Source organism: Elaeis guineensis, chromosome 2 (assembly GCF_000442705.2).
Source record: "Elaeis guineensis isolate ETL-2024a chromosome 2, EG11, whole genome shotgun sequence".
In the NCBI taxonomy this organism is placed as follows: Eukaryota; Viridiplantae; Streptophyta; class Magnoliopsida; order Arecales; family Arecaceae; genus Elaeis; species Elaeis guineensis.
The window spans coordinates 4,703,976-4,726,592 of record NC_025994.2 but is presented as its reverse complement, the minus strand read 5'-3'; the positions used below and the strand labels follow the sequence as shown (position 1 = coordinate 4,726,592).

Below are 22,617 nucleotides of genomic sequence, written 5' to 3'. Positions count from 1 at the left end.
AACAAACAAAATTTGTATCATCTTTCTTTCTTATTTTCTTTTTCAAAGACCAGGGCACTTCAAGAATAAGATAAGATGGATGGGGCCCCCTTTTTTATATTTTATTTTATAATAGACTGCCATGATGAGGATTTTGAAGTTTACTGTGTAAGACTAGTCTCAGACCTTTTTTTTATTAGGTTGGATGTAAATTCGCCCTTAACATATCCAAGTACTAACTTACGACACTCCTGAGCTAAGAGGGGGGCATGTCAGCCTTTCCCATCTATTTGGAATTAGATTTTTGGTTTTAAATTTTTAAATAATTATTATAAAAAAAATCCTGTGTTCACACCCATCAGGCTAGAGAGGATCCCTTGATATCGCCCAGATCTCTCTTTTTTTTTTTTTTTTTATTCCCCTCCTCCGATCTCTTTATTTTCTCTATGCGTTTGCAAATATATATATATATATATATATATATAAAGTACATAACTACTACTTCTCGCGCAGTATAACAACTATTTTGTTCATCAGAAATAGTTGATAATAACAGAACTAACGCAATTTTACATGCACACACATGAGCACACCAAAATGCACGCACATGGGTATAGAGAAAACAAATAATGCTAATTTTCTAGTAAAAGATTTTAACTACTGACAATCAATGACGCATCCTTCCAAGCTATTGCATCAGCTTGGCGTTGGTGTAAAAATAGATGGTTTTAATGATACAAGACAACATGTTGCTATGATTTAAGCGCTAGCATATACTGATTTTCAATTTCCGAAATATTTAACATAAGTAGATCATGATTAATAAAATAAATTTTTGATTTAAATGACTTAATAGTTTAAAAAAATAGCAAAACAGATGCAGCTCAAGTCCTCGGCCAACAGCAGAGAACAGATATGCCAAAAGAACAGATGAGCCAATTAAAGAGAACTAATATTAGCGGCCATCGACTTGTCCGACTAAATACAACTTCAACACCGATTCAGTGCATCTTCAAATTTCTCCTTCAAATAATGTTTCATACACTGCTCCTTGTACACTGCTTCCTTGAAAGTGCTACCCAAAAGAAAGTGATTGCCCTTTTCACATCCACTTACAACTGCAACTAATATAGAGTCTAAATACGAACGATATTAAGCTTTCTCCATCAGTTAAAAGATCCAAATTACAAGAATTAAAGAATCTAATTCCACCCTTAAACAGCAATTGCACAATTAACCAAACCAATACCTCACCTTCCCTGACTCCAGGGTAATGGAAGAGGGATGGAAGGTTCAACACGAAAGCATATGGAATGAACTGGGTTACAAAAACTCACTGGACAGTATAACAAAACAGGAAATTCATTTCCTTTTAATTTGCTTTGACTATTAACAATTAGCTTGTGAAACTCTTTTCACTATCTATGTCGAGATTGAGATTGATCTGGAGAAGAAATGCTGGAATGAGGAGACGGTTCAAGGCTTTCAGACACCTCTAATTGAGTTGGCAACAGGTTGAGAAAGCTTCCCTTGGCTGGCTGATCGGACGTATCTGACTCTGCAACTACATGCATTCAGCAAGGGATCTAGTAATGAAAACAAGTACCAAGTGAGAATTATAATGGTGATCATTACCAAACAATGATTTGATGGTCGGCCTCTTTGGCTTGTTACACTTTTTCTTCAACTCAACTGAAAATTAAAATGATTAAAATAAGATTATTTCAAGGCAATAAAACATAGTAATTTGAAGATGTTATGAAATGAGATCTTGAGTGTCATTTTTTTGTCATTTATCCTTTTTCTTTTTTTTCTTTTTTTTTTTGGTTTGTGGGTGGGGGTTGGGGGGAGAAGTGACGGTGCTGGTTTTGTGGGGGGGGGAAAGGAGGGAGAGAGAGGACAACCAGTGCCTGGAACTTGATGATCATTCACAATTTCAAAGTTTTTGTAAGTATAACCCACAAAGTTCACATCTTTGGAATTCAGCATCTGCGAAAAAGGAAGAAAGAAATATTTAGTTCAGTGTAACCAACGAAGAAAGCTTAATAACACTAAAATATTACAAAATCAGACTACTACAACCTACACCATTGCTTGTCAATTAAAAAAAAAAAAATCCTAAATCCTAGATAGCAAATTATTAACACAAATGTCCTACAAAACTTAATCAGGTTATCTATTTTTTGCATGTAAAGTATCCCTAACAATCCTAAGACTTTGTCTAATTTCAAAGTCCCTATAAGTCACCATTTTGTTCCTAATAGCACCTTTGCTTGATTAGGGAATGTCATGCCCTTCTGCATTAACTGTCAAATATTGCTACTAATTCACTTCAAAACATAATTAGTGGTAACATGAGAAGCTGAACGATGTAACTACAGACTTTTTATTCCTTTTATTGTTTTATTTTGATTTCATGTTGCCTCTTATTATTGCTAACATATTCACATTTATAAGCACGTAACTCTAAATAATTTTCTTTTAAATGTATTTATATTCATTCAATTTACTATTGTTATTATACGCTACAACTCAATGTCATGTGCAAACTTCAACTATATAAAAGAGTATAGGCAACAGTGACGAAATTGAAGAAAGACCTCAAGATAAGATCATTCTATAACCCAGCATCTAACATATCCAGCGTGCTCTTCAAAACCCAACAAATCGCCACCATCTTATTCAAAATCAAGGAATATAGGCTCATTGTCTACAAGCTAACCCCATCCCCATACTGGATTGAGGGAATAAAATCCATGTGACAGACACTTGTTCCTTGTAGGGGGAAGTAGGGATTGCATAAGAAATGAATTAGAGGGAGGACTACTAGGTGAACAGAGAAGAACAAAGGAAGTGCCTTACCAACAATAGAGGCCAAGCACGCAATATCAACAGACAGCACACAAAAGACAAAACAACAACAGGGCTCAAAAACCATACACTGCATCAAAAAATCCTCGGTCCGGTATATCTTCTTGTTCACCTCCATGCTAAGTTCTTTTCAATGAGGTACGCCACAACATACCAAATCAGGCAATATGATGCACATACCAAACCAGCCCCCATATTGGGCATAACAGTAAAAAGGTGGCACCGGTATGGGACCGGTACCAGGTGTACCTTTCTTTTTAACCTCTTTAAAATAGAAGAATTCAAAATTCCTTTTCCTTGGAGGTTTCTTAAGAAGATCTTTATATCAGTATCTCTGAGAATGTTAAAGGAACCAATGCCTAACTACCAAACTCACCCTCCCACTTGTGGTCTCCCACCAAAAAACAATGCCAAGGGTCAGTGTGGTGGCACCAAATGCCAATATACCAAAGGGAAAACCTCACCAAGTTGTAAATACTTCCAGAGTATAAACTGCCAACTACAAGCAAGGGAGCCAAACTATCACCTTGGTATGATCTATGGAACAACAAAGCCGCTAACTGAAATATGAGCAGAATAACCTTACACTATGTACTCTTAAACTTGGTTGTCCCAGATTTCCATTTCTAGAAACATGCTCTGTATCAGACTTGAAAATAACAGTCTTTGTAGTTGTAATTAGAGTATAACTTTTCCTACCATAATCTCAGAGGTGATGCCTACTTTGCCAAACTCCAACTGACATCAATTGTTTGAATTTGCAATGAACAAGCTTGATTACTGTAGTAAGCCATCAAAAGTCATCTATCTCTGCTAACAGGGAGACGGAGCACAATGGCCCACCTATCTGAACAAGCAGAAGCAAATGGAATGTCCAAAGTAAACCCTTGGTAGGTGAAGCTCATCTTGTCTTTTCTTTGATGGGTAACGTTTGAATTATCAATCCAGCCAATCCTCAAATTTTCCTCACCAGTACATAGTCAATTCATCTAGAAATGACAATCTTATGGCATCAGTAAAAGTCAAATGAAGTTTCAACAAGGTCACCCTCACTCTAACTGGTTTAATCACATGTAAAAAGCATCAAGTTCAAAACTCAAGCTATGCAAATACAGTCAAGTGCTAGATTCAAGCCAAATTCACGTGTTACACAGGCTCGCAACTGAGGCATGCAATAAAGGACATGATATCCCAATATGACGTGTGTCATCAACTAAAGATCTTTATCTCCAAGCCAGCAGGCCTTTCTATCATCTACCAAATGCCAGTCCACCAATAGAAGTATGATCTTCCACATGGAAGTGCAAATTATCCACAACTGTTCTTAATCTCAACCATGTTCAAAATTTTTCCAAACAAAGAACATTTAACCATGAAACAATCCCAAGATATAGCAAGGTTTAAACATGAATGAAGATGATGGAACATCTAAAGGGCTAGAGGGATGATGGAAAATCTAAAAGAACATACAGACAATGACAAAGGACCTAACCAATATTAATATGATTGAGGGCATGATTCTGAATCAGATCAAACAGTGAAAGAAATATAAGATAACGATTCAAAGTAAAATGGATTTAGTTTTGTCATTTATATACACACACACACATACGTACGTACATATATGTGTATATATACATACATCCATCCATACATACATACATATATATATGTGTATGTATACATACATACATCCATACATACATACATACATATGTATGTATATGTATATATGTACATACATACATACATGTAAAAAGAAATATAAGATAACGATTCAAAGTAAAATGGATTTAGTTTTGTCATTTATATACACACACATACGTACGTACATATATGTGTATATATACATACATCCATCCATACATACATACATATATATATATATGTGTGTGTATGTATACATACATACATCCATACATACATACATACATATGTATGTATATGTGTGTGTGTGTGTGTGTGTAGATACATATATATGTATATACATACATATATATATATGTATATATAGAAAAAACATATTAATGTTACTAATACTGTTCCTATGTTATTAAGAGTAAGCTACAGTTAATAAATTCTTCATGCCTAAGAGCAATATGAATGGTTCTCAGAAAGCTTTTAGTATCTGCTAGATTCAAACCCCGTGCCTTATGAGGTAACGGGGAGAAAAACATAGTTTGAGAAACAAGAAATCTCAATAAAATGGCATTCAATTTTTCAAAATATGGCCACCTATAAACACTTCACGGAAACTGATAAAAAGGACAAGAATTGTGCAATGACTAGTATAACTCAAACATGTCCTGTATACATCATCAAAGCAAAATAAGTGGAACATACCTTTCTCCATGGGCCAGACTTTGATGAAGTTTGCATCGGTGCTGCAGTCTGAACCATGATATTAACAAATTATAATTAGGCAGAACAAACTAAAATCTATGCTCTTAGAAGATGCCAAAATACTGGTTTTATTTTTTTGAATTAAATAAAAAATTACAAGAAACATAAAAATAGAAGAGACATTTTCTAAAAAAATTTATGATCATTGTCTTAATCATTTTACACTTGTTTACATTACAAGACCAGGGAACTAAAATCCGTAAATCAAAATTTTGAGTATGAAAGAACTACAAATATACTTGCAAACCCAGAGTTTCGTCACTTTGGTGTAAAAGTTCTAAACCTAATTATACCACTGATATACAAAGTCCAAACTGAGAGTTATTACAACACTCAAAGGTCATTAGGCCATCACAACTGATTAAACATGATCATGCAGGCATTCTCCTGCCCTACCAACAATAAATGATAAGTCAGGCAACTTGCATTTCATTCCATGAAATGCTACTAACAAGACACACTACTGCATAAATTTTCTAGAATCGACCATTCTGGAGGTTAAAAACACCGAATATGAAACAACTCTTAGCAGCAGGAAAGAATAAAAATGCAGAAGGGAACGTTGGAAAACTTGGTGAATGAAATTGAAAAGCAAAAGCAAAGAATGCATACACAGAAAGGAAGCAATTTCTATTCAAAGTAACAAAGGCAAAATGATAGGCCCCAAATACACAGTAGGCAAGCATCCCAAACAGAAAAAAAATATTGAAGGTATTAAAGATGTAATGTGTCAAGAGTTTAATAATGGGTTGTGTATGTAATTCATAATACATGAGGATACATAGACTTTTTTCTTTAATAAAAAAAAAAAACACATTCAGCCGACATGAAGAATGCCTTACCTCCTCAAACTTCTCGAAGTTCTGAGTATCCAACTCATCTTTAACCTCTGGTATAAAAGCAGCTTTCATCTGATACAGTTTATCCCACTGGATGCCTTTAAACCATGGATGCGCCTAAAGTAGACCATTATCCTGGTATCAACCTTGCACCAGACAGTAAAGAAAGCTAATAGGAATAGATATGTTGATAAATGCAAACCTTTATTTCATGGGCTCCTTTGGTTCCAAGCCTTTGCTCTACATTGCACAGAAGTCTGCTGACGAGATCTTTAGCTTCAGGTGAAAGCTTTGCCTCTTCAGGGAATTTTAAGTAATTTCTCCAATTTACAATCTGCAAGACACAAAGTGGGCAAACAATAGGATAACAAGCCAGGCTCAGATAGTAAACTCTATCTATGTACCCAACTATTGCAGGAGATGGAGATGGAGATTGAGATTGAAAATCAAGAGAGTCTTCACATTCATGGACCCTGCGTAAAGTCTAAATCAATTGCTACAAGCTCTAGAACATTTGAATTCTAATCCCTGGACATTTGTCATTGATCAGGTATATCTTTCCCCGCAAAACTGACCAAAGCATTCTCATGCACAACTTACATATGCTATTGCAAGCACCATATTAATTTAATATACTCTGGAGCAACAAAATTACATCACTGGTGAATTTCATATGTTAATTTGATATCACTTCTCCAAGCTTTTCGGAAAATACCAAATCTACATTATCTTACATTTTAGGGTACTTTCCTAATAGAAGTCTTGATTTTGAGCATGGATTAAAAAACCGCCAGAACGGGATGATATGACTACTAACGAATTGTACCATCAAGAAACCGGCCTTGGCATAGATGCCAAGATGCTGAAACCTTGCATACCAAATTCCCACTAGCCACACTGGTGTGTACCGATGGTACCTTACAGATGTACCACTGCATACCTACAGTTTTCTTTTTTTTTTTTTCCTTCTCTCTCTTTTTTTTTTTTTGTTTGAAGCTATCAGTCTCGATACATAAAATCAGTACTCATACCGCACCATTCCAATAGAAAAATGGCATAGGGTTCGGTATTGGTATTTAGAATCTTGATTTTGAGAGTAGAAAACTGAATGCCAAACAATGGTTCTCAAAATAGTCACCTCAGGCGGAATTTCAATTTTGCAGAGAGGCATCTTATGGTTCACCACTGAAGTGTTAGCAAGTAGGGTCACTAGATACATGCACATGATACTGGAAACTCATAGGAGAAGGATAGATTCATGTAACTATGAGAACAAGATATATAAGCTTCCAAAAGAGATCAACTTGGCCTAGAGTAAGTGCCTCCAAAGTAGGCATTCTTGTAGGGGGAAAAAAAGGTGAAAAGATATTAGTCATGGAGAAGCACCAGCAATGAAATCATGAAAATCAAGTCAACTAAATCATAAAGAGATAGATAAACTCAAAATGAATAAGTCATGTTCTATAAAATGCCTTTTACAGGTCTGTTTGGAAAAATCTGGTGAGATAGGCCGAGAGAGGGGGAGGAAGATGGGGCCTGATCCCTGCAGGATCCCGGCACTATCTATCTCCCTCTCCCACTTCCTCCCTTCCTTCTGCCCCCGCCCCCCCCCTCTCTCTCTCTCTAGCCTATTCCACCATATCCTACAGGATTTCTCAAATTGGCCCTGCATAGGAATTCTAGATAACGACATGCATCTTTCTTATATCCTATGGATATAAGAAAAGCCCTTTTAGTGGTACACTCCACTGAAGAAATGGATTTCCGCTTATATCTTATGAAGACTAGAGAAATTATTTACCATGATGAGGCAAATGGAGAACCTACCCAGAGAAGCTAAGATTTTAGAAGGAATTTTCTGCCTCATGAAGGATCTCTGGATCGAGGGAGCTCTCTTATTTTTTCAGATTTTCCACAGATATATAGAGTTATAGTTAGCTTGCCAAGGATTTTACTATTATTAGAATTTTGATGCACTATTTACTTTTTTTTTGAGCATCTTCTCTGGAGTTCAGAGCGGAGAGAGAGTAGACAATAAATAATTGCTAAGCTAAAGAAAGAGGGGAAGCCAAAGGATACTTTGCATTAAGGTGGTTTCTCTCCTATGAGTTTCTCAAACATGAGAAAGAAGGACGAGGATGATGGGGTTATTTATAGACTATGAGAGAGAATGTAAGATTATCTTTAGTACAATCAGTGGGTTATTAATGCCAGGCATTAGAATTGGAGTTCTTCAATAAAGTGGTTGTGCAATGTGTTATAGGACAAATATTTTGCTAGGTAGTTCTAGTCATTTAAAGTGTAGGAAGAGGGAAGACTGTATAATTGACATGGGTTTAGAGTTGCAGCTGTAGACATTGGCTAGGATCACTGTCTTAAAGGACAGCCCTGGCAGCCTAGACAGGCTGCCTAAGTGCCCAGCCTAACATTCTCCATCATTTTTGAGTCTGAATGTTGAGAACTTGAGATTGATTTAGAAGTTAGGATTGAATATTTCCAAGTCAATAATTGTCATTGATTTACTACATCTTATTTGACATGGTATGTTTCATTTGTTGTATTAAAATCATTCAGGCTCTTTTCCTCTATTTATTTGCTTTTATAGTTTATTACTTTCAAGGCACTTTGAAATCTGGGTGCTTGCATAGCACCTAGGTGCTAGAGAGCCACTAGGCCACCAACCTGCCTATTAAAGCCCTTTAGAATAATGGCTAGGATTAGTTTCTTTTACATTGGAAGATTGAGACCAGGTCATGAGAGTTGCTTAAACTAGGCAGAGGTAGTGAAAGGTATATGAAAGTGTATCATGACAAATACTAAGAGTGATTACATTTAACTTGTCAAGGGAAATGTGAGAGCAACAAAAGAATGGTGTTGTTTCTAGATTTAAGTGCTAAGGTTGGTGCAGGAAATTGTCATATAAGCTAGGGGTAGGTGTATGCCATTGTAGGAAAAGAGGGTACAAGGCGTTAATGCGATTTTTTTGTCTACAACTCAGTGCAAAGCAGTCAAATAAAGAATATGGGTGCAAAATTGGGGATACAAGGTAAAAATTTGAAAAATTCGGGGTAAACATGGTGATTGTGGTATGGCATCTATGAAACAGGAGTGTGTTGGAATGGTTTTCAAATGTGCAGTAAAAGCACACAAAAGGAAGAAATTTTACAGTTGTCATCATTTTACACAAAAGGATGGATATCTTGTTCAGTAAATAGACAGATATTGAAGAAAAACACAAAAATGAATTGCTATGCCAAGGGACCAATATGGAGGCCCAGATTTTATAAGTGCCTTAAGGCGGTTATGAGGTTAATTATAGGCATCTTTTAACAGGTGAATAATGGACTATTGAGCAAGTTAAATGTGTTGATGGTGGTCCCAACTCCCACTATCAAGTGTCAAAGAAGGAAATCTATCATGACAACTGATGGAAGGCCATGTCAATATGGACATGTGAGGCTAAGTTTAATGTTGATAGGGTATATTTGAAAAATGATTCATGCTCCCGAATTTGTGTCATCAAAATTAAACTTCATGCACGATTTTCATTTGCAGTTCTAGTTTGAGCTACAGGGAGTTTATAGGAATTAATGTAATGGTCAGGAAGTACTAGAACAATAACCAACAGTGGTCCCCACATGAAAATACACCATGATATGAGTTCGGCAGTAAAAATAATGAGTTAAAACAACAGTACTAAATTCCCAAATAATCATATTACCCAGAAAGCTAACAAAGCAATTAGTAAACTTGACTTGGATACCTTTTTACAGGTTGACATTGGATTTTCAGAATAAAATGGCGGGTAACCCACAAGCATCTCATACATAATTGCTCCAAGTGACCACCTAACAGATATATGTACAGTCAGGAAACCGATAGGAAGTTCAAGCATTGAATAAAATAGACAACTAACCAATCACACTCCATCCCATATCCTTTCTTCAATAAAACTTCTGGAGCAATGTAATCAGGGGTACCGACAGTTGAATAAGCCTGTAATCACAAAAGAACATGTTAACAAATGTTAGAACTACAGCTAATACCCACCCGTGGTTGTCAAAGAAATATGATGAAACATGAAGTGCGAGCATGAAAATACAAAAGGGTTGTCATTTGTCAAAATATCCTGTCCACAAATGTACGCATTTAAATGATAATTCTATCAACTATAATATCCTATACCAGGAAGAACCAAGGAACATGTCGGCTGGTACAAATAAGAACTTGTAGACCAGGTTTTAACTTTCAAGCAAGGTTTGAAGATAAAATTGGAAGAACATCTTTTTTGTGCACAAGAAAAGTACACCGATGGTTCTCTTACTAGAATGCCTAGATACTTGATAGAAGAGTAACTTTGGCCTTCAGTTTGTGCTAGTTAACTTATAACTGGTGAAATAGGAATTAGTATTTACTGAAACAATCAAAATAGATAGGGCAAGGCATTCTTGGTTATGCTTATCACAGATTCCTATTAATGCATTTTCACATAACCTACTGTTTGTAGCATTTTTTTTCCTCTTCTCATAAAAATGGGTAATACGCAATAAGCCATTTTGCAGGGGCATAGAAGTAAAACAGCCTAATGCAAATCATGAGATATACCCAAATTTAGCATTAGATATATTACATGTACAACTAAAACCATTAGGTGCTACAGGAGAGCATGAAGTAATTAAAAAAAATGACTCACCAATAACCGCCTATTTTTCTGCCAATGTAATAACTGTTCCTGCTGTGTACGCTTGGGTGCGGGAGAGGTGCTCAGCTGCTTATTACTCTCTAATGGAGGCTTGATATTTCTTCCCATTGCATATTCAGGCTCATTCAGATTTGGAAAACTACTGCTATCAAGAGGCTTGCACAACCCAAAATCTGAAAGCTTCATATGGCCATTTCGATCCAACAATAAATTGTCTGGCTTTATATCCCTGGAAAGGCAGGCACAATAATTTCTACCGGTATAACTTCTTACAAGTTGCAAACCCATAACATGGAACCGCAAAAAGAATACCTATGAATGTAGTTGTGTTTGTGAATAGACTCAATAGCTAAAACCGTCTCTGCAACATAAAACCTGGCCTCATCTTCTGTCAATGTGTCCTTGCGCATAAGTAAAGTCATCATGTCTCCACCAGGAAGATACTCCATGATAAGATACAAAAACTCTTCATCTTGAAAAGAGCAGTAGAGCTTGACAATGTAAGCACTGTCAACCTCTGCAAGAAGATTTCTTTCAGCTTTCACATGTTCCACCTTACAATACAAACATAAGTCAGCAGATTATCAAGGTAATTGAAAAAAAAAAAAAAAAAAGGGAAACAGCTGACCCGTTAATGATACCTGACCCCTCCGAAGCATTTCAGATTTTTTAAGCTTTTTCATTGCATAAACATTCCTAGTGATCTTCTCTCTACAAAGTCTCACCTGCTTGATTGCATCAAATGATAAGAAATTTCACTCAGCAAAGTCTATTTTTTTCTCCGAATCAGTATAAGGTATCAAACTCCAGACCCTAATTTACAACCTATGTTGATTAATCTTTCAATTTGCGAACTAAAAGGGCTCAATAAAAGTATACAGCATTAGAAACAAAAAGAGCAAAATAACTCATGTAACTCAAAATCGATCTCATAAATTATAACCAAAGAATTGTTGAACATGTCTATGGAGGACTGTTATAAATAGAAATCACATAAATAGGTTATTTTCCAAAAGCCTATATGCTACCAACCGTACCAAGTATGTCCATTTAATATGTCATACCCCAATCTTTTAAGAGGTGGCTGGGGTATGTGGCCGTAAAGGGACCACATATCACTAACCGAAATATTTATAACAATTACACCTCACAATTAGTATAAACAATAATTAGATCAATATTTGTTATAAGTAATAGAAATATGAAAAACAACAGCATGTCATGATTAGTGCTTATAGTACTTGGTTCTTGTTGGCAATAACTTAAACTAATAAACACACACGTATCTGGCCTGCTCAAAACCCACATCCAACCCATGCATTAGCCTTTCAACCGGCTGCAATTGCATTGGTTTGTATATGAGTGACCATATATGCAGCCATACAATGCTAAAAGGGCTCCATATGTAGTTGCATACAGCTGCACAATGTTGATCCTAATGTACATGCCTGTAGAATGCTAACTGCTAAGCAAACCATTTTCAACCCATATGCAGCCCAACTGCATAAGTAGCAGAATGTAGGTACAAGGACCACATACATAATGCATACATATGCAAGCCATATACACCACATTTAAAATGGTGCACTTATATATAAAAGTTTGTGTAATAAAATGATAGGATCATAGATCCCTACTTTCATTAATTTGATTAATCAAATTCAACACTTAGCTACTCTATAAGCAGGGGAAAGTTAGATCATCTTGATAGCACAGACCCATGTTGTAATTTTAGGCTGATGTCCAACCTGTTCAAATAAATGATTTAGATCATTATATAACAAGAAAGGCTTTGAAGCCAGCCTCAGAGCCTAAATCTCTTGAATTGGTGGGGCCAACATCCCCATACACATCAAAAGGATGTCGCAAAGGCTTCCATTTTTCCAAAAATGAAAAATAAAAATAAAACAAGATCCATGCACTCCACTGTTCAGTAAACGTGAAATTGTTTCCTTTCTTTAGAGGCCAAGTCGCACTCGCACTCAATCTCGTGGATTCTCTGCGCCACGCACCCCCCCCCCCTGTCCTTTCATTTTGCAATTTTTTCCTTTTATCCAACTTCTCATTCATATGTATACTCTCTCTTTTGTAGCACACTCTTTTGGGCTACCTGCTAATTCCTTAAAAGAAACATAAGAGGTCTACCATTCAAAAATAAGAGAAAATTTATCCAGTAAACCTAAAATAAATATTCTACCAAACCATCATACATCATCAAAATAAGGTCCTCACTCCACATCAAACGAACACCTCTCACCAGAGGGGAAAAATTGTAGCTCCCCCTCTACTGCCCCTCTATTAAAAACATACTATTTCATTTGCATGACGCAGAACTTGCACAGTGAGTCATTTTCTAATTCAATCACAAATGCCCACACATGATCTTGCATATGCTGGATTCTATCATCTCTATTACTATAATGCCGATGCTCAGGGATTGGACTCCACCAGGAGCCCTCAAATCTGCTTTTAAAAATGTGCATTGTTTGGGTTCTTGTGGAGCCACCCCACTTTTGCCCTAAGCGTTCAAACTCTCCAATGGGCTCCATCCATTAGACTCATGGAATCCTATTGATCCATTCAAGTTCATTTTTAAAAAAAATAAAGAAAGTGGAAATTGGACCTTAACTATGAAATCACCAATCTTACATCTCACATAAAAATGCACATGCTTGGTGCTAGAAAATTATATCCTACAAAGAAAATTTCGATACTCCACCAAAATAAGTGGGTATTTACAATCTAAATCCATCATATCAAGAGAGATGTAAACATCAAAACAAGTAACTACATAAAGAGATACTAATATAATAACTGTCTATAAAGGGGAGAAAAACCTAAAACATAAACAGCAGCATTATAGGAAGGTATAGTTGCCATGTCAACATAACCAGGCATAACCGCCCTATGAGATTTACAATACACAAGAATCTACAAAGTTGATACTTCCTAATAAAATACTGTACATTAAAAAAAAAAAGAAAAAAAATAGCATTTTGAACAGAATGATAGTGTAACATCCACTACAGGACAGTTACACAAAAAGGTGAAGCTGGATCCATCATAGAATTTTAAACTCATGAAAGGTAAGTAATCTTGATGCAAACAACACAGACAATGCTTATCACAAATAAAAAAAAGGAAAGAAAGCACGGGCAGATAAAAGAAATATAGTGGCAGAAATATATCAAATTGTAAATTGTCGATATCAACAAGAATATCTCAGTAATATGGTATCATGCTCGATTAAAACGATCTTTTCTAGAACAGATTGTTAGAAGACAGTGAATTATTTCATAACATCAAAATTGAAATATGATTATATTCAACACAAAATATGAGAAGAAGTAACCACAAGAGCAGGAAGTCTAGGCAGATGGCGACCTCTCCAAATGCCCCCCTTCCAATAATGGTCAGCAGTTCAAAATCATCCACTCCCATCTTGTGCCTTTGAAGACGCATGTATTCAGTTTCCTTCTTCTCTAAACGCTTAAGGAAATTGTTTTGCTCTTCCTCAGAAACATCAGCATCAGCAAGCTTCCTCTCCAAAATCCAGCGTCTAAGATCACCACACAGAAAAGCAAAAATTACTCAAGTTAACCCAGACATATTTTGGGGGTGTGGTGTACTCAGTGATGAAGATAAAGATGATAATGTCAGTTAAATTATCATTATTAGAAATAAAAGTTGAACATATAAATACTATACTACGGCAGCACCTTAAAGGATTCAAATAAAAATAATGAAATCATTTGGCAAAGTAGCTTCGAGAAATATATAAATTTTTAAAATGCAAAAAAATGGAAATGAGCGCTTTACAAAACCATTTTTAATTAAAATCATACAAACAATGATGGTCTAGGTTTCACGATGCATTAAACATGTTGGCAAGTAATGGGATCCATTACATCATATATATACACCTGTGAGTGATCTATCTTCATTGAAGAGCTTGAGTCACCACTTTATTCAAGTGACTTATATTTAGTGATCCATTCGTAACATAATGATGATGTACAGAACCAAACAAACTATCACTAGCATAACCTTAGTAAGCTCTCAATATCAATCTATAAGAAGATAGAAAATGAAAGTCAAGAAAATAAAAGCAATTTATTGGGCAATGTAGCTGAATTACCAAAGAGTCAATGATGAAGACTACCTTCTCAATGAGAAAAAAGAGTACTTGCAGAAAAACAACTTATCTCCTTTATTTTTTGCAATAATAATGAAAATACACTAAATGTCACATTTAAGCTTTATATGTCTTAACTTGCCATAAGCAAACTAACTGTTGATATTTTGAAGAAGATACTGAATACATAACAATAAGAAAAAATCAGGGTTTAATGCTAATGATAACTAATAAAAGACAGCTTTGAAGAATAAAGATTTAAAAGCTAGTACAACTAGACAAAGTATATAGAATGCAATCTACATGGAAAGAAAGTAATATAAGGCATCAATCAAAATAAATAGTCCAGAGATACGACATTCAGATAACATTTACTTTTATAGAAGTTATTATACAGAAGAATGGAGATTGTTACCAAATTAATGGAGAATAAGAGTTAAAAAACTATGATAGATGGGATACGTACAACACGCACTAAAAGGTGTCAAATCAGCATTGAGACAGATCTCCAAGCTATCACAAGTTTGCCCTGTTGGATAGTTAAAGTTAGAATCCACAAAGAACCTTTTCGCACTAACCTCTTGACATCAAGTCCTTCCACTCAAACCCCACATGCAGGCACCCATACACATGCAAGATTCATGGACTGAGTTCTCCCGTAAAGCACCTGTGTCTTTTACTCTCTACTTCCATCACACAAATATATATGGATTATGGGCAATGAACTGCAAGCGTTGGGTAAACTTCAGTTCTAGGCAAAGCACGTCTTTTCAACTTCCTTTTGTATTCTCTTGCTATACATTCAAGAGTTTCAAAGCAAGACAAGGCATACTTTACACCTATTCTCCCTTATCTCTCCAACTCATCTATCCTTCAAGACATCAGTCATCAACAATCCAAATGACCAGAAAAAAAAAAATAGAATGATTGCAAGCGATGCCCTAGCACGGAAGGAAACTCCAATCCCTTCATAACTTCTTTCCATAGAATGTACACCAAACATGGTTTCAAAACATGGTAGGATGTCCTGCAAGACATCGGGATGGCATACTGTCCTTTTCCACTAAGAAACTAAGACGGCCCTATCCCACAAGATTTAAGACCTTAAGGATCTATTTAAATGAATGGGCTGAAAATCCCATTAGATTCGTAGATTGAGCGAATAAAATCAGTTAGATAATAGACTGACAAGCTGAGCTAGGCCTAATATCCATAACCATCCAGAATTGGTTTTGGAGTGGGCTGGCCCAAATCCATAGGAAGAAAAAAAGACTTTACATAAGACTGAATATCTCCTCTGCTAGAAGACCACCGTTGGGCCAAAAATATTAAGTCAACCACACCATACAGTTTGACTTCAGGAAGCTCATGTGCATGGAAACACACATGTGCAAGGATGGAGGGAGGAAGAGGGTCATTGGTAGAAAAGAAAATTCTCATTAACAATCCAACAAACAACTGACTCACCTGGAAGCTTAGTCACAATATGGAAGTCTATTATAACTTGGAAAACTCCAACTCTCTTTCCTACGCAACATCATCTGCCTATCACATCTCTAGCAGTGACATGAAGTCCCCTATTCCCAAATTAACTTATAGCTGCAAAGAAAAGATAGAGAGTTGCTTCTAGAGCATTATCCATCAATGATGTCCTTAAGATTCATAAAATAAATTGACTAACAGCAATAAATTTTTAGTCAACATATACTTATTTACCATTATACTAAATGTCCTCACTCACCAATCAAAATAAATAGCAAGGCAATAAACAAGTGCCTAGTTTGAGCTTCCATGAGATGAAAACAACTACCATAAAAGCAAAAATCAGCCAAAAAAAAGGGTTGTGTATAAGGATGTGGTTTAGGTTAGCTGAGAAGAGGAATAAAGTTTTCAATTCAGAACCACCTCCCATCAATGGTGGATTTTGAGATGAGAAAGTGCCATCATGTGTTAAGCGGTATATGACATAACCCACTTCCAAATCTCAAAGTCCACCTTGCACGGTAGGAGGTTCTGAAGTAGAAACTTAGTCTCCATTTTGTGGTATAGAACATACCATGCATCTTTTGAAGGATTTTAACTATTTTGCCGTTTCATATGACATTTTTTCCATATTTGTACTGAGAATTCTCTCATACTAAACAAAACAAATAACAACAACGGCAATAGGAAAATCACAAGCCTACGCTTCCATAAGAAGACCAAATCTACCTGAACCCAAAAAGCAGTCAAACACATGGAATATTCCGAAGATAATGGGAGGAGTTTGAAAGTTCGTATTTCAGAAGCATGATTTTGCCATTTTCCTATATTTTCTGCTTGTAGTTTTAAAATCGAGACTCTTTTACAAGGTATCTGGTCATTAAAATGAGAAGGTATAAAGTGGAAAGACATAAGATGATCTAAAGAGAAACATGATTTCGACACATCCAATTTCATGATTAGAACTTTCATGAAACTTCAATGTGCAACCAAACAACTAGTGTCATAAAAGTATTTATGTTTGACTTACAAAAAAACATGAATTCGCATAATATCTTAATTTTATCAAAAGAGAAGGATGGTAGAATACGCGCACCCTCCAACAATATGGTCTGCCTGAACCAAAGGAACTCACAGGACCCAGTACAGAAAGATAACCATATAACCATCATAGAGATCAATAAATAGGCAAAAAAATGACATAATGCAAAATTGAATAATCAGTACTTTCACGTATATCAGACTCCTTTCAATGAGCTTCTGTTGTTTTTGTGCATCATGTAATTCAATTCTTAAGTACAAAACCCTTAAACCATGAAGGAAAAGGAGGGGGGAAAAGAAAAGAAAGAAAGAAGCAGCAAAGGGAATTCACCTCTCTTTTCGATCTTGCAATGACTTCATTTGTGTCTTGTAATGATTCTCAATGTACTGCTTTGCAGCAGCAACCCTTTGTTTTGTAGCGCTTGAAGGTGCATCATCGACTGGAGGCTTCTGCAAATCTTTCCCACTGTCCATATCCATCTTCTTTGTGGGCCTAGGCTTCGACTTATCCCTAGGTTGGAACCTTTGGAACCAGCTCCTCGCAGAATCCATCTCAATCACAACACCATCGTTACCAAAACCACAATTTCTTGTATGCGATCAAAATATTAACCTATACAGCTGAGAAACAATAACTTGCATTCAAACCAGCGCGAACAGTAATCAAATACCAACAAAAACGCACATCAAACTACCCATGACTTCTAATGCATAAAAGACAAAAACTCGAACCTGATCTAATACCAGCGCGAAATCGCATTTCTAAGCAGGACCAACACCTAAAACTCCAGATTTCACACTAAATTTCCCAACATATGTCCCGTTTTCTTTTGCGATCTGGAAACGGAATTATCGCAAAAGAACAGTCAAGTTCCAAAACAAGAACCGAGAAATCTGGAACAAAATACTTAGAAATGGGCAACAATCGCAAATTCGCCTCCTCTGAAACAAATCAAACCCTAGAAAAACAAGAAGATGGAAAAGAAAACAATAACCAACGGGATTTACGACAATCCCAAAGCAAATTCGGCGACGAGAACACCAATACAGATCGTACGAACAGCAGAAGAACAGAAATTAACCCTACCTGGACCTCGAAATCGTCGACAATCGGGAGTTTCTTTTCTTTTTTTTTTTTACCCCTTTCAATCTCTATCGGCCACCGGTTCGAGCTGAAGTACCGTCGCTTTGACTCTCCGCAACTACGCCTTGTACCGCCTCCTCCCCACCTTTCTCTTAGAACGCGGTCGACAAAAGATAAGCCAAATTATACCCCCGGTCGCTCTCTAAAGCGAACTTCTATTCCCACTCCCTATTTTAATCCCACACACCGCATACTTTCCTTCAGAACTTTCCGAAGCGAGAGCTACGTATTAAAACTGTCAAATAAACATTGCCATTATTTTCGTTCAAGTAAAATCGCTAAAATACCCTTTCACTTTGAGGGACCGGATCGAGTTAGCTATTGGTGCCCAAGAAAAATTCTTTGTGCACCGCGCTGCACAGAAAATCCAAATCCAATATAAAGAGGACCATCTCATCCCATTTATTCATATGTTTATTTTTTTTAATATATATTTAATATTTATAAATTAATTTTTTATTTAAAAATTTATATCATAAAAATATTTTTAATTTTTAAAAAAATTATAATATTTTATAAATAATATAATTTAAAATATTATAATATAAAAAAATATTTTTATTTAATTATTTTTGGTGTGTATTTAATGTTTGCAGATTATTTTTTTCGTTTGAGAATTTTAAATGGTGAAAATATTTTTATTTTTTAAAAAAATATAATATTTTATATAATATAAAATATTATATAAATATATTATATTTTTAAAAAATAAAAATATTTTTATTATATAAAATTTTTAAATAAAAAATTATTTTATAAATATTAAATATATATTGAAAAATGATGATTATTCGGACAATTGGATGAGACAGAAGCCGGATTTTCTGCATCGCAGGGTGCGTAAAGAATTTTGCCGTACGGAGCCCAAGGCTGATCCCAAATGCCCTCTCTTTCGGGGGGTTAGAAAAGCACGTAGACGAGAGGTATTGGCCCGACTCACGAGTACTTGGTTGCAAAAAGCCAGAAGTCACGAATTCGCAGTGGCCCCCGCCTTGCCTGGAGGGGAGAAGTGTTTGGTGAACAATTTGGGCCTCCTAAGGAGGAACTGTTCGGAATTATGCGGGAAGAGGTACCTTCACCGGGAGTTAGCGGATCCGAACTGATGGATAACGTAAGGGTAATTTGGTAATTTTGAGGAAATTTAAAGCGCGTTGGCGAGAGAGCGGGCTCCAGCTGGGCGGCTCTTAAGAGTTGAAAAGGAATACTACTCCGCGTCGCCGAAAGTCTCCACGACTGGGCAAAAGGCCGGCTTTTTGGCGTCTCACACGATTTCGGTGCTCATCTTGGGACGGTTCAGAGGACATTGTGAGTTAATACGGGGGAGACGGAGCACAGAACTCTCTCGGGCATTTATGCCCGCGATGCGAGGTCGTGGCGGCGCCCCTCGGGGATTGGGTATACCCTTGCCGGCGGACACGTGGCTGCGCGTTGGAGGACGGCTGGAGTCGGCGAACGTGCGGACACGTCGCGTCGTCCATGCCGGAAAAGCCGGCACTCGGGGTGGTCCTGACGCGCTTCTGGATGAGAGGGAACAACTAATTAGCCCCACGTTACAGGGCCCTACGAATCGGACAGCCCACACGCCTCCACTTGGCAACATCAAAAACCCACTTACAATGTGCATTGATGAAAAGGAGTCGTATTAGGTTGATGCTCCGGTGCCTATTGGATCTGCACTAAAATTCGTGTAAATAAGGATCACATCACAAAGTGTGCTTTATTGGACCACTTGCAGATGAGTGTGGGACCCAACCTTTTTCTTTGATTGAAAAACACCAGCCAGTTCATACTTTGTATTAATTAAGTTTACGAAAGAGGTGGTGTTAGATTGTTTGAATGTGTATTATTGAAGTTAATAATGATAATAGCTGGATAAGAGTGCAATTATGAGGACTCCAGGGAGTGAGTTATGATAACGTGCATGGTTTGAGCAATGATGGTTGACATAATGGCCTTCATTAGGCTATCTTTTTTCGGTAAAGTTCATTAGGCTATCTTTTGGTAGGCCAATGTTGTTAAAAAGCAGACACACTGATTCTAGGTAATAAATATAGAGTTCAATTTGATCATTGCTTTGGGCACCGTAAACATTTGGTTTTTGATAGGCCTGGCATATATAAAATTTTGTCTGGTAGGTGTTGAGATATATCGACTGATCCCTATATACCGATTTATCTTTGAAACGGTCCACCGTCGTCCGACTCTACCCATCGATCGGATCCAACTCCGATAATGACTGCCGACGATATTCGTCGAAGGCATGCCAGCCAAACAGACCAATACTGTTTCCAACCGGTCGAACGGTCAGTTTCCATATCACCGACTCACTGTCGGGGTGGCAGCCGATGTCCGATTTCACAAGACACCAGATCAGCCGACGGTGTTTTCGAGTCATCACCGACATTCCGGCAGCCGAATACCGACATATAGTCAGCCAGTCCGCACAAACGCCGTACAACCGCTATGGGCTGTTGTCCTGTCAAGGACATGCTGTGCGACCATCCTGGGTATTGTCCTTTCAGGGATATGGTTAATCCTGTGACCTGACAACCGACGTCGATTTGATAGCCTCCGGCGATTTGACAACCTTCAGTTGTCTGCACCATTAATGGTGGGACTATACCGCATTCCACTATAATACGGATAAGGCAACAGTTTTGGTAAGCTCTGGAAAAGCTCTTAAGCTCTCAAGCTCTCTCTCTCTCTCGTTGAGCCTATGATTTTTCACTGTTGCCTAGTCTCCTCTCTGACTTGACCGTCGGAGGATCTCCGTCGGAGGCATCTCCGATCAGTGAGGATTTTCTTGCAGATGTGTATTTCAGACGATCGGATGATGAGAGAATTGGCCGCAATAATAGGTGGTCATGGCTAACCAACCATGATTGAACGGGGAAAAGGGTCCATGGTATGCCATGGAAAAGGGGGGATTAAGCTTGCTTCGGACACTTCTAGCTGTGGTCAGTATAACACATAGTTCAAATCTCTTGGATACTATTCTATGAGGAAATTGGCTAAAAATTCTTAAAAGAGAGAGAGAGAGAAGAGGAATTAATATGTTTTAAAAGTCAAGTTGCTATGGCTTTTTCAGTTACTAAAGGATTCATATTCGTAATTTGGTTGCATCATTCTTGGACATTCAAATATCACAAATATCTGACATGTGCAGTGCATATGAAAGATTTTAAAAAGCCACAACTACAATATAAACTAAAAGGACATATTGCTTTAATACCAAGGCATCCAAGCCCTGTTCATCGAAAAGTTTTTCATTCGGAGAAGCATTAACACTACTAATGATTTAGAAAATATCTTCTTCAAATCATTGAAGCTTTTTTTTTTTTTTTTTTTTTTTGTATCTTCTCTCTCTTCTAGTTGTATAAGACCCAACGATGAAGAAAAAAAATAATAATAATTTCCTCCACCGCTTAATTCAAATATTTTTAAAATTTTAAAAAATAAAAAATTTAGTGAAAATAAGATCCAAGTCCCCTATCCTTTCATTGATTTTTTACAAACTAAAATATACAGCCCATTCTTATACTAATGAGGGCCTTACTTTATTTGAGTTACATTTCTAGTTAAGCAAGAACATAATTTTTTTAAAAATAATTATGATAAACTAAATTTTATAGATATCAACTTCTACATCAACTTTTTTTTACAGTCATTCTATTTAATTCTTTATAAATTGAAAGATGAGTTAAGCTTAAGTCGGTTTCAAAATAAAATTTTGTTTGCTTAGCTCATTTCAAAACTCAAAATATGAAATTTAGTGGGGCACCATATATAGAATCCAAAAATTATATTATTTTCAAAAACATAGAACACATTAATTAAGCATCATATGGGAACATTATGGTCTCTAAAAATTTGATATGAAATTTGATTTTTTGATGCAATAGATCTCATTCTTAGACCAATCTAGCCCTATCCACAGTGATCAAATTGATCCATATCGAGGCAATGATCCAATGAATCATGACTAAGCTAAAAAAAATAATCTAGCTATAGGAAGAGAGTA

The 22,617-nt window shown here is 36.5% G+C and overlaps 1 protein-coding gene across 3 annotated transcripts; it reads right to left on the bottom strand.

Annotated features, from left to right (window-relative positions):
* Nucleotides 1-1,109: 1,109 nt before the first annotated feature.
* On the bottom strand, nucleotides 1,110-18,714 carry LOC105035577 (uncharacterized). 3 transcript variants are annotated; one of them, XM_019847372.3, is made up of 15 exons: nucleotides 18,540-18,714; nucleotides 18,185-18,289; nucleotides 17,784-18,073; nucleotides 14,179-14,353; nucleotides 11,436-11,519; nucleotides 11,107-11,348; nucleotides 10,786-11,023; nucleotides 10,009-10,088; nucleotides 9,856-9,940; nucleotides 6,295-6,426; nucleotides 6,096-6,209; nucleotides 5,194-5,241; nucleotides 1,884-1,968; nucleotides 1,615-1,671; nucleotides 1,110-1,537 (listed from the first exon to the last, which is right to left on the bottom strand). In XM_019847372.3, the coding sequence occupies exons 3-15, from the start codon at nucleotides 18,002-18,004 to the stop codon at nucleotides 1,398-1,400; spliced, it is 1,701 nt and encodes a 566-aa protein (XP_019702931.1). In that variant the 5' UTR covers nucleotides 18,005-18,073; nucleotides 18,185-18,289; nucleotides 18,540-18,714; the 3' UTR covers nucleotides 1,110-1,397. The 3 variants fall into 3 exon arrangements, with proteins under 3 accessions (XP_019702931.1, XP_010909479.1, XP_073107588.1); XM_010911177.4 differs by lacking the exon at nucleotides 18,185-18,289 and having other exon boundaries at nucleotides 18,540-18,713; XM_073251487.1 differs by lacking the exons at nucleotides 14,179-14,353; nucleotides 17,784-18,073; nucleotides 18,185-18,289; nucleotides 18,540-18,714 and adding an exon at nucleotides 14,147-14,170.
* Between the last annotated feature and the right edge of the window lie 3,903 nt (nucleotides 18,715-22,617).

What these genes read in the sequence shown, in the direction of transcription:
- LOC105035577 (XM_019847372.3), bottom strand. Translation starts at nt 18,004, where the DNA reads ATGGATTCTGCGAGGAGCTGGTTCCAAAGGTTCCAACCTAGGGATAAG. An exon ending in TATGGGATGGAGTGTGATTG is followed by an intron (nt 9,941 to 10,008) that starts GTTAGTTGTCTA and finishes TATATCTGTTAG; the next exon opens with GTGGTCACTTGGAGCAATTA. An exon ending in GACCATCAAATCATTGTTTG is followed by an intron (nt 1,538 to 1,614) that starts GTAATGATCACC and finishes ATGTAGTTGCAG; the next exon opens with AGTCAGATACGTCCGATCAG.